At 41.0% G+C, this 12,015-nt stretch overlaps 1 protein-coding gene across 1 annotated transcript; it reads left to right on the top strand.

Annotated features, from left to right (window-relative positions):
• The first annotated feature begins 1,019 nt into the window (after positions 1 to 1,019).
• On the top strand, positions 1,020 to 10,694 carry LOC115310732. Its single transcript, XM_029969214.4, has 6 exons — positions 1,020 to 1,235; positions 7,844 to 7,893; positions 8,720 to 8,767; positions 8,975 to 9,004; positions 9,993 to 10,055; positions 10,553 to 10,694. The coding sequence occupies exons 1-6, from the start codon at positions 1,115 to 1,117 to the stop codon at positions 10,604 to 10,606; spliced, it is 366 nt and encodes a 121-aa protein (XP_029825074.3). The 5' UTR covers positions 1,020 to 1,114; the 3' UTR covers positions 10,607 to 10,694.
• The last annotated feature ends 1,321 nt before the right edge of the window (positions 10,695 to 12,015 follow it).

Below are 12,015 nucleotides of genomic sequence, written 5' to 3'. Positions count from 1 at the left end.
TGATAAAGGTGCGCGCGATAGTTTTCTGTCGACTACTGTTCTGTCGGCGGACAGGAAAGAAACCTTCGCTGTAAAAAAGAACAGGTTTCGTTATTATTGTGTAAGCATTGTTTAGCTGCTAAACCTTGGGAACCGGATAGAGTATTCCGCGACTCTTTAAGTCAGGGGTCCAGCACGTGGCTGTGGGAGCAATCAGTGCTTTCATCGCACCAGCAAGGTTACCCGACCGTCATTCCGAAGTCGTGCACCAAATGCACGACGTCGAAGCAACGGTCCCGCTGAGGTCGGAGACCGCGGTCACTTGATATACAGAACACTACTAAGCTAACAAACCAGTTAGGAGTCACGGACTTCATATCTTCTGTTGATCGACCAAATGTGCGCGTGCACAAATGTGTTCATGTGATCTGGTAGACCTTTGAAAACCTCAACAGTGTTGAAGTTGCAGTCATTGGTACGACCGCCGTCATCGCCGAAAACTGCCATATTGCGCAGGTTAGCACGATGGAAGAAAAAAGTGTCCAGAGTATTAAAAGCGAACACTCACTTTAGTGCATTAACTTGTTAAATTTTTATATCGTGAAGTGAGACCAATCGAATATCATCATAGACAGTCAGGACCGTTTTCGACTTCAGAATCATGTGACTACGTACGCTACAATACATGTACAAACTTTATAAAAAAATTGGCAGTAAAACAAATAGTAAATTATGTTTTTGTTTGACCTCAAATGATCATTAGAAGCTTCCGCTTACAGGATATTTATTTTCAGGGTCAAGGACACTGACAGAAAAAAAAAAGGATTTTGATACCGTGGATTATGACGGCCGTGAGATATCGTACCCACTATAAAAGTAGGAGCAATTTCATTTTTTCCGGCTTATAATTGACGTCGAAGTGATGCTTGATTACATCCTGTCCAAAGACGCCTGAAGAAAAAGATAAGTGCAGCATTTCCGGTAATCACGTTGCCCTTTTGAGGCGAATAGAATGAAGATATCACAGCAGGGGTGCATTTAAGCGATTATAAAAAAGCCTTCTGCTCAGTGTTGCTACCAGGCGTATTCTTCTGACCTGCACAACTGTTGCAAAAGGCTGTTAAGACGTTCGAAAATGAAAATATCTTTAGCTATCATCCTTTGCTTGGTTCTAGCTGTAGCTGTGACTGAATCGAAACGCAAGAAGAAACCTACCGTGGTAAAGATAATCAGAAAAGTATTCTCTGATGACGATGGTGAGTGAAATTTTGGTAAAAACTTTTGGTTGTTCTGTCGTTGAGAAAAATATTAGCGAAGCTACTTATTTTAGTCAGTCCACGGGCCACAACTTTAGAGGCTATTTAAAGAAATTACACATGTTGTGTGAGCGTAAAACTAGACGCAAGATACTAACGAGTATTCTCTTAATTGGTGCTTGACTTTAAATATTTTGTCTACGGGCTTCACGCACTTTTCTTGATCTATCTAGTTCATATAGGCGACGGTTGAACTTGTTATACTCTCTGCCCTTTTCTTATAAAGTTGAATAAGTTCTCGTGTTTCCATTCCACATTTTCAAGAACTGTTCATTCGGACAATGTTGATTTTTATCTCGACACTTATGCACGTCCGGGCTGGCAAGCTTTATATGAAGCCTTCATGAGGTTCGTGTCGACGCGAGATAACTACTTCCGTTTGATAACTTCTAGGTATGGCTTAAAAACATGGTGCAACAACAACCATCTAATTCACCATCAGGATACATACCTCCCCTCGTAAACAAAGTTTATGTAGATTCCCTCCCTCCCCCTTCAGCCTTGTCTCACCCTCCAGTTCATACAAACCCCTAATAAAGTTCTTTTTAGGCATCTTTTTTTTCTATTTTTTTTCTGGGGACGAAATGCTTCTGCTTTTCCGCGGCCTTGCTACACAAAACGCAATTGACTGAACAGGAAATCGCTTGCACATTTAGCGCAATGAGAGCCCCTAGTAATAATTAAAAGAAAAAGAAAGAAAAAACAATTAAAAGGGCCAAAATGTCTTTACCAAACAAATGTATGTGTTGGAACACTGAACTTGTGAAATGTTAGGTTAAATATCTGAGGTAGTGCAAAATATATTAAGGTGACAATATTATCTGGGTTTCTTCAATTCATAGTTTAATTTTCTAATTGCAGCAATTGTTTTTTTTTTTTTTTGCGAGACGTGCAGAGATATAAGCAGAGTCAAAATAAATGATGCGGACCGACTGAGATCTAGAGTTAAACGCACAAAAACGCAGACAAGAAAATATACACACAACGTTTGTTGTTGTTGTTGTTTTGTGCTTTTCAATTTTTTAGATTATAATGAATTAACTAGCCAAACCCAAAGTTTCATTTTGGCTGTATAGAATTTGTTGCAGCAGAGAACGGAGATGACTGACCCCCTATTCACACTGGAAGCGGATCCGCGTTCGCGAAGCGGTTGCGAACGCGGTTGTATAAAGATCCAGTGCAATTGCACGCGCATTTGATGTCATCAAATGCGCGTGCAATTGTACTGAATCCTTATACAACCGCGTTCGCAACCGCTTTGCGAACGCGGATCCGCTTCCAGTGTGAATGAGCCCTGAGGCAATTCGGGCGAGCGGTTGGAAGAAGGCGAACAATTACCTTTTTTTTAAGACTACCCGCAGGTGCAAATTTGGGGTACAAATAAAAGTTTTTCCTCAGATAGCCCGCACCCGGTGAATAGCCCGGACGCCATGCATAGTCCGCGCCTGGTGCTTAGTCGACACGAAAATATCCTCATACAAGGCACACCTTGACGTGCTTGCTTAGCTTACAAAAAAGCTTGTAATACACATTAACCATCATTAACATACCCTTTCATTCACAAAATCCGCCACGTCTTCTCATAATGAACGATCGTGACAAACGAAATTTCTGTATAGTCCGCACATCTAGAAAGTTCGCACAAAGTAAAATTTCAAATTTCAAAAATTTGCAGTCCGGAAAATACGGTACGGCGGTTCGCGCTACGCTCTCTCTGTTCGTCTCTCCCTCGATCTCTTCAATATCACGTGGTCGTAGACGCTTCGAAAGCAAGAAGAGAAAGAAAGAGACGCAAGTAGCACAAAGTGGTCTCCAAAAGGGGGGCCGGCAGGGGTCCCACGTGGGCAGCTCACGTTGGTCTCACGTCGGTATTCCAACTCGGGCCCAAGTCGGCCGCACATGGGCAGCCCACCTCGGCTTCCCCCGTAAGGCGCCCACTGGCGCAGCTCACATGGTCTGCCCTCGTGGTACTCACGGGGGGCCTACTTGGACAGCCCACATGGTGCCCACCCCCCTTTGTGGGACCCATAGGGAACCATGGGCAGCCCACCTATGCTTCTGTCGATGTGGGCTCTACTTGGGCAGCCCCTAAGCTTCTTACCTGGGACCACAGGGGGCATACTTAGGCAGCCCACGTGGGCTTCCCACAGGGGGCCTACTTGGGCAGCCCACACGGGCTTATCAGACTCTTACGAAAATAGGTATGGACGTCCTACGTCCATACTTGTGTTATTCTATAACCCCTATGTCCACCCTATGAATTCCTGTAGACAGTTCATGAACAATTTATGGACCGCTAATTTACCATAGAACGGCCATAACAACGATATAGGGATCTCCCGATACAAAAACGTTTTCATTTTTTCCTATTGCCATGCTATCCCTTAGCGAAAATTAAGAAGTTTGAAATATACCACATTCTGATTTGAGTGTTTTTGAAGTACAGTTCATAATTGGAAGTAGACAATAAATAGACCGAAAATTAGTTCTAAAATATATTTGTGAAAATGTTTTAAAAATACATTTATTTAAACTACATTTCAAGTTCCCTTCATGCGTTCTGAAATATGTAAATACTAAAATAGTAGGCCCAAAATACCTTTCATGTAGATTTTTTAAAATATGTATTTATTTCATGCAAAATGTACTCTAATCCTAATTAAAATGCAGCAATGAAAAATATGTGCAGAATACTCTTAAAATACCTGGAAATCGTAAATACTGTTGTGTTATGCTTTAAGTATCTTTTGAGTGCAATACTTTGGTAGTCTGACTTAAACTACCAAAGTATTGTAGAGCTCGCCTATCAGAAATTCACTTCAAGCAGATTTGGAGTACACTGAAGCGCCTAAACACAACATTTGATTAGTTTGTCAATTCAGTTGTGCAGCATTGCACTGATAAATCAGCCCAATTTATGTTATTGCTTCCTTTTTTTCTATCAAGAACAGACCTGATGAGTTTCTTGCACACCAATCACAAACGGGGTTCAGCAACTACAACCACAACACTTGCTGATACTGGAAAGCTTCAGCAAGTGCTGTGAGCAGATATGTTTGGCGTGTAATTGTGTTAGCATAATGTTAGTCTACTGAATGCGTATACTCACCATTGTATGTGATATGAGCAGTGACTTTAATATTGTGACGTTAATGACCATACTAAATAATCAACTAGTAAAGAAAAGCAAAATAACTATTTTGAAGTCAAGAAACTAGCTTCCCTCGCCTCATCCTGGGTGGTGCTACGCAGAGGAGCAGTAAAATGTTTCCTAGAAGCCGTTTTTACGGATATTGCTTTAGCGACTGCGCCAAATTATTATTAGCTGTATTAATGCTTGTAGTAAAAGATATCGTCCACGACCTTTAAAACACTGTTTCCCTTTTGACAGACTCCCGAGGAGAATGTCGAATACTTGGAACCTTAATAAGTGCAGGGCTGGTCACTGGCCAAATGATTACTTTCAATATGTAGGCTATATAAGGCTCTAGAGCAGTCAACGGGACTGTCATTCAGGTGTTCAGCCCGTCATGGTGTTTGTGTTTGTGTTCGTTTATGATGGTTATTTGTAAGATGTATTTAGTAGTGCCTTGAAATACCGCAAGGACACGTTTACTAATAAAATCCCCCCAAAAATGTGTAGCGGTGTAGCTGTGTAGCTATACGAATATTCATTTTGTATTCATTCTGTATTATTTTGTCCCCATTCGAAATACGTGCGAAAGGTATTCCAAATATATCATAAATATTAATCAGGAAAATTTTTAGATATACCAAAACTATAATTCCTTGCCCCTCAAAATGCCATTTGTGCACTAAAAAGTGCACAAACCCCGACTCCGTTTTGTGCACTAAAACGTGCACAAAATGGAGTCGGGGTTTGGCATCCCTGAAACCCCTTCTCCCGATATGATTCGGCGCCAAAATGGCCGATTGAAGCCAAAATAGAAGAGTCGCAGCGGACGCTATACCCTGGTGAAAAGTAGTTCAAAACCAGTATACTGAATGTATACTAATAGTGTACTTCGCTTATATACTAAAACTGTACTACTTTCACACTTTTATGAAAAAAATAGTATACTTTTAGTACACCACAGGTACACTTGTAGTACACCAGAAGTTCACCTTCAGTGCACTTCTGGTAAACTATATGTGAACATTTAGTACACTACATGTATGCTTGTAGTGTCCTAAATGTACACTACCAGTACACATATATAGGCTGTCCCAGGTAGCTTGCACCGAAATTTAAAAAGAACTGGGGCGTTCTGCGGGAGTGAAACCTACTTTACGCTGTTACAAGTCTCCGAAAGTGTATGAATTTTTTTAGTGCGCCTAGTTATTTAATTTACACTAAGGTACAAACTTTTGAAATCTACGTTTAAAGGCCGGGGAGAATTGGGGGGGGGGGGGGGTGGCGGAGGATTGGAAGGTATGAGGCTGTGTCTTGAAACCGACACTGACTATTAACTCTTTTAATCAGCTAGACTTTTCTTTTCGTGCGTTGTTGGTTGTTGGTGATTGATCTTGAAGTGCTGTAAAAAGAAATCAACCTCTTGTTATTTTTTTGTTTTCATTGTCTGTATTTGTTGCCCATTCCTGAACACTGTTAATTTGAGAGTAGATGATTTTTCGTTCCAGTTTTGTTATTGATACTCTCATTACGTTTGGTAAGAAGCCCAGAACTTGAAACTGGTCTTATACCCAATTCACGCGGCAGCGTAAAGGTACCTTTGGCACAGGCACGTGTAGTAAAGAGAGCTAGAGATCGTAATCACATGGCGCATAAAGGTCCCTTTCGCTAAGTGAGGTCCTGTGTTAAGCGGAGCTCGTCAAGCTCCCTCCACAGCTACAGAGAGTAGCCTCGGACTCACGAACTCAAAATAAACATCAAAGATATATAAATATATATTGTTTAATGCATTATAACAAATTGAATATATATAAGTAGCAAATTATGAAATGATTGTGAACACAAATGTGATGGAATAATACGTCAACGAGAAACGCATACTCCAGCTAGCAGGTAGCAGCGGCGGTGCGTGGAAAATAATGTATGCTACGAACCTGAACGCGATGGACCACTGCGAGCTCTTTTTCGAGGTTATAAACGAGTCGTCCGACTCTCCCGCTCAGGACCTTTTATCCTCGTCGTCGTCCATCTCTTTCGATGGCGTGACTGGCGTAACCGTGAGACTCCGACGTGGTTCGTTTCTGCCGGGCACTGTTTAGCTACTTCAGTGAGAACTTTGCGGGAAAATGGAGCTGCAGAAAAAGGTCGCCCACCTCGCAGTGGAAACTCGTAAACACAGATGATCTATGGCCAGTGTGACCAGACGGGTTGGACGTTTTAAGGCAAGACTCATTAAGGTGCGTCGTTAGACTTAGAAAAAAAAGTACCATAAAAGCAAACACAAATAATATTTAGGTTTTATATGTGATACATCACACAATAATCAAAAACTGCGCGTCAAACCGATTTCAAGGAATATTGTTTATCACGTGCTGCTCTCGCGGTTTAGCAGGAATGCAATGGACATCAACTTAAGGTGCTCCGTTTATTTATCATGTGATCAAGAATGCCGTTTACTACAGGTAATTTCAGCTAAGGGACCTAGGGTAAAGGTACCTTTAACCTTTTGTGTGAATTGGGAATTAGGTCCTCCTAACTTGTTTTTTGTGCTGTTTGTTGTGGTTGGTTTGAGGTGGCTGTTTGTTGTGGTTGGGTAAAGGAAGCCCGGGGAATGAAACTAGTTTACTCCCACTGATCTTGTTGTGGGTCTTCCATTGGTTTGTGCTGTTGGCTCAGAATGGTAAGCTAGGAGAAGCTCCGAGTCAGGAACTAGACGACGGCTCTTCAAACCAAAGATGGAGTCTCATGAGACGCATTTTTCGATTTTTGATCTAAGAAGCTAAGGAAGCCCGGAGAGTGGAGCTCATCCAACCCCCCCCCCCCCCCCCCCCCTATCCACCACTTTTGGGTCTTCCAAGGACATCGATAGTGCGCTTTTGCAGTTTTGTGTGTAAAAGTGACTGCTGGTTGTCTTTTTCTTAGATTGCGTTCTTGCTTAGGGTAAAATACAATTTTTAAGAAATTTTATTTACAGCAGTTGAACGTGAAAGAAAAGCAAATAGGGTTTTCTAACTAGCTAAGACTATAAAGTTGATTTTGTTATAATTTGACAGGTTTACGTCTTTAATAAGCTGTTAATTAAATTACTTTAACTCTACAGTAATTATTTATTCCCGCAGGATCGTCGGTGATCGCACGCACTGGCACATTAGTCTACCATATTTACATATATATATCATGCAATAAAGAATAATTATTTTCGAGCTACAGAGAGACTAATATATCATTTCTGATTAAGATCGATTAAATCTGGTTTAAATTAAATGAATCAAATTTATTTGTTTTTGTTGAGGAGAAATCTGATTATTTTTCCACCCTTTATATCTCCGTATATATAAGAGAACGCTGGCATAACTGCGGGTAGAGCGAACTTCAATGAAGACTTAATCTGGCGTCTATTTCTGTTTTTCCATAGACAAGAAATGCCTGAAGAAACTTCGACTAACCCAAAACGAATTGTCTACGGTGAGTTAAGAATCCTTCGAGACTTCTCTGAAGTGCTATGTTGGAAAGTGGTCTGGATATCTTACGATGAAAACAAAACATACCCGCTCTTCAAGTTTTACGCTATAGCTTTTGTGAAGTTTCTCTTTTAAAAGCTATAGTCGGTGACAGGTAACGAACCCACCCGACTCCAGCGCGAGCGTTCTTTTTTTCGTACAGCCTTGTGCCCCCCTACGTACCGTCAGACTCTAAACAAAAGTTACATTTTCCCTCCCCCCCCCCCCCCCCCCCCCCCCGCGGCTCTTAGAAGTTCCGTGGTTTTGTTTGCGGCTCTTAGGCCAGGCCAGCCTGGCTACCCCTGGTATATAGTATAATTCAAGAGCTAATTATGACAACATAGATAATTGTAACCAAGAAAATTCTCCAGGCATAAATCAAAGCGGATATGAACGTTGGCATATTTACATAGGGCAGAACACTAATGAGAACGGTAGAACCGGTGTTGGCAATACGTAATACGTTTGACACAGAACACAAAATACACGAGAATCACATTGAACGCGGTTACGAGCCATGAAACAGGGAACTACGAATGGAGACGCGGGTCGTGACAAAGTGCAATAAATATGGCACACAACAATCAGCGGGGTAAGCTCAGGCGCGAAGCGTTTGGCGAGCGTTGCGGCGCCGTTCCTTTGCACGCGCCTATTTTGCGCCGGCGGGCCAGCTAGAAACGGGCCGCGGGCAACTGCAAGGACCACGACCAGCCGCGGGCCGGTGGTTAGACCTCCGCGGGCCCGGGTTTGGAGACATCTGTTCAAACACATAAAACCTTATGCATTTCCAGGCTGTGCAGATTAGGCAGATACAGGCACGAAGCGGCGGCACGACTGTCGTAAGTTATACTTCACGCTTATCCTGTTTAGTGTTTTCATGTTGATCACGAGATATACTCTTATGCACAAGAGCATGAAATAAGAACAGCGTTGCAATTTGTTTACACATGAAAAAAAAAATCATCAGTATATAATTGAAACTGTTATTGTTTGTGAGTTTGAAGTTTCCTCAAGAATTGATTAGCTCGGTTCCTTTTTATTTTCAGACAAGCATGGCTGACATGGACAGGCTCATCGTAAGTAATCGAAAATGCGATTCCTGCTTTTTTGGAATAGTCACAATAGAAAATAAACTCGCTAAATAACTAAGTAAACTTTGAACTTCATGTTACATTCGATTTAAAGCAGTAAAATAGGTATCAGAAAGAAAGAGCGCACGACTTCATCATATATGAAAGGTCTGTGGCACAGGAATGACGTTTAAAGTTAATTTAGGAGTATGTGAGGAGGTTCGGGGATATTCGAGGTCAAGCTCTCTTTAGATACATTAAATTATTGACGAGGCAAGTACTGTTTTTGTGTGAGTTTTAGTAGTTGCGTTGAAAAACTCTAGCGAAACGAATCTAAAAGAAATCAAGGTATACGTTACGGGATACAAAATTTCATTAGGGTAGTCATAAAACAACTATTTGATGTGCTACTGAATAATAGATGCGAGTCTCGAGCCAAATAAGGTAATGAAGGTCTAAGCGAAACACTTCACTTCACCTGCCAACGACGGTGGTGACGTCGTGGCAACCATGTGTGGAGATGTCTTCCATGGTCGGTGCAGCCGCCGCTGGGAGTCGTCCGGGACAACAGAACATCGTCTTCACGATACGGCCCGGTTTTCCCGCGCAGTTGCGCCCAGTCTCTTCTGTTTGCGTTGACGGCTCCCAGGAAGACACCCCCCAGTCCGCTTTCGTCCTCGTTGTACCAGCCACTTCTTCTCCTTGTTGTCCCGTGCTCCTTTTATTTCCGAATCCTATCTTCTTCTTTCTTTCAGCTCGTTGAGATGTCCGATCAGTTAATCACAAAGTGCTCGGTTTGAAATTTATTTCGTGCAAGACGGCTCTGCAAAAAGAAAAAAAAAAAAAAAAAAAACTTTTATGTAAATTTTGTTGCTTTCATGTTTGATTACTTATGTCTTGTTGATCAGTAAAGTGCACATTTACACATTACTTGAGAGTGGGAAAAAGTTGGCCTCCATCAAATGTCGCTGAAATCTTTCTGGTTTTCCTTCAGAACCAACTGTCCCGCAGTCTCATTGCTGCTAACGGACTCAAGGCGAAGATGCCAAGACTCATCGTAGGTTTTTCTTTTTTTCCTTTTTTGTAAATCCCAAGTTGTAAAAAAAAAAAAATTCGATGTCGCATTAGGGCTATTTTAGTGCTGGAGGCAAGTTGGTGGCCATGGCAGCCGCTAGAAAAAAGACCAAATGAATAAAATGAATTAGCTAATGAATTAAATGTTTCAAATAACTTTTTTAAATTTTTTTATATTTGGGTCATAATGTATATTAGGAAGTGACGCCCGACCTCATTACAGTCTAGCCATGTCGTGAAATGTTGATGAAAGAATTCTTATTGGGTACAACGGGGCAAACAGTGTCACCCTTGCACACAGTTTTAAACCCGAAGTAAGCGGTTCAAAATCGCCGGTGATGTCGATTCCTGCATGCTATCGCATCCAGCTTCAGTTGCGGAGGGCTCAACATCTTGTACATGTTACATTTCACCTCTGGCACTTATGTTTTTTTGTTTCTTTTTGGACATTGAAAAAATAATGTTTTTCTTCGCTTGCAGGAATGTGAACTGACGGAATTCCGACCAATTATGTGGGGACGACCTCGAGCATGAAGAACGCTAATCTTGGCCTGCGCCTCGCGCATATACATCCACATTTAATGTAGCCTGTCGCCCAATTAAAGTGTCGGTGTCATTTTCACTGCTGTGCGTTCTTCTGGAAAACCGGCACTCTTCGGTTGTTCAAATTAAGAATTTCCTTGAATTACCGGTGCACAACCTTAGAGTGGTCATTGGTAGAACCCGGTGCGGACAAGGGTTGGATTATCCGCACCCGAACCGCATCCGAAATGTTCTTAAACTGTTGTATTCGACTCTGATCTGCATCCGCATACATTTAATTAGGGCTGGGCGTCGATTAAACATTGTACCCCCAATGAATCGCTGCCTTTTAATCGAATAATTATTCAATTAACCGGTTCCACTGACCTCCGAGCATAATAGCTAAAAAAGTGTCAAAGCTACATATTTTTCTAAACTTTCTCTGCTATGCCATTCATCGTAGAACTTGCGGTCTCGTTAAAAAACAAACAGAAAAAAAAAGAAGGAAACCATGTTAAGTACAAAATATGTTTAGGTTATTTTTTTAAAGTTCGTTGGTACCACTGGATTACGATCATAGGGAATTCTAAATTGTTAATATGTGGATTGCAGCAACGCTGCCCCCTAAAATGTATAAATATGCCCGAAGTAGTAAAGCAAAAATTTTTATTTTCTCCCGAAAAATTTTTGACATAAAACTCATCAGATTAGATGGATAAAAATGAATCGCGATTAAAGCATTATACGATTAATCGGAATGGTAATCGATCAATTGCACATCCCTATTTTCTATCCGCATCCGAATTTCCATTTGTGCATTCACATTATTACATAAATTCAAGAGCGAATGACAAAAAAAAAAAAAAAGCGTCTGGATGGTACCTATAGGCTGTTTACTTATCTGTTTACAAAGAATTCTTCAAGTCAGAATACAACTAAAGTTACGTCATACAATGAAAGTTGTTTTATTTGTATCTTGTTTTATCATAATTATATTATAATCGGTGATTCTTTCAGGTATATTAAGCGTCACAGGAAAGATAATCACAGTTATGAAATCGTCCAGTCTGCGACAGACTGCCCAAAAGGTGCGCTCAAAAAGAAAAAAAAAAGTGCCGTTTTTTTTTTGTTTTTTTTTTGTAACACCTATTTTAAGCAGACGCGTATATTTTAAACATGAAGATTAACGAAGGACAGACAAATAACATTGTGTAATTTTATTTGTCAAACAATTAAAAAGTAGGAGTAGAAAGGTGGGTCACTCACGAAGGGACATACTCATATATATGTGGTAACACACGAGCTCACAATTGGGAAAATATCACGATAAATATTGACAACACCTTCTACTAGTGGCAGTTTTAAACATGAACCCGTTACTGGGTTCTCCGAAACATACATTCTTAGATATTTGTAAACTG

Source organism: Ixodes scapularis, unplaced genomic scaffold, assembly GCF_016920785.2.
Source record: "Ixodes scapularis isolate PalLabHiFi unplaced genomic scaffold, ASM1692078v2 PGA_scaffold1__304_contigs__length_218370807, whole genome shotgun sequence".
NCBI lineage: Eukaryota > Metazoa > Arthropoda > Arachnida > Ixodida > Ixodidae > Ixodes > Ixodes scapularis.
The sequence above is the reverse complement of the archived record's forward strand: the minus strand, read 5'-3'. Positions and strand labels throughout refer to the sequence as shown.

Coding starts and splice junctions, on each gene's coding strand:
- LOC115310732 (XM_029969214.4), top strand. CDS start 1,115: ATGAAAATATCTTTAGCTATCATCCTTTGCTTGGTTCTAGCTGTAGCT. Junction 7,894..8,719: donor CCCAAAACGAATTGTCTACG/GTGAGTTAAGAA, acceptor ATGCATTTCCAG/GCTGTGCAGATTAGGCAGAT. Junction 9,005..9,992: donor CTGACATGGACAGGCTCATC/GTAAGTAATCGA, acceptor GTTTTCCTTCAG/AACCAACTGTCCCGCAGTCT.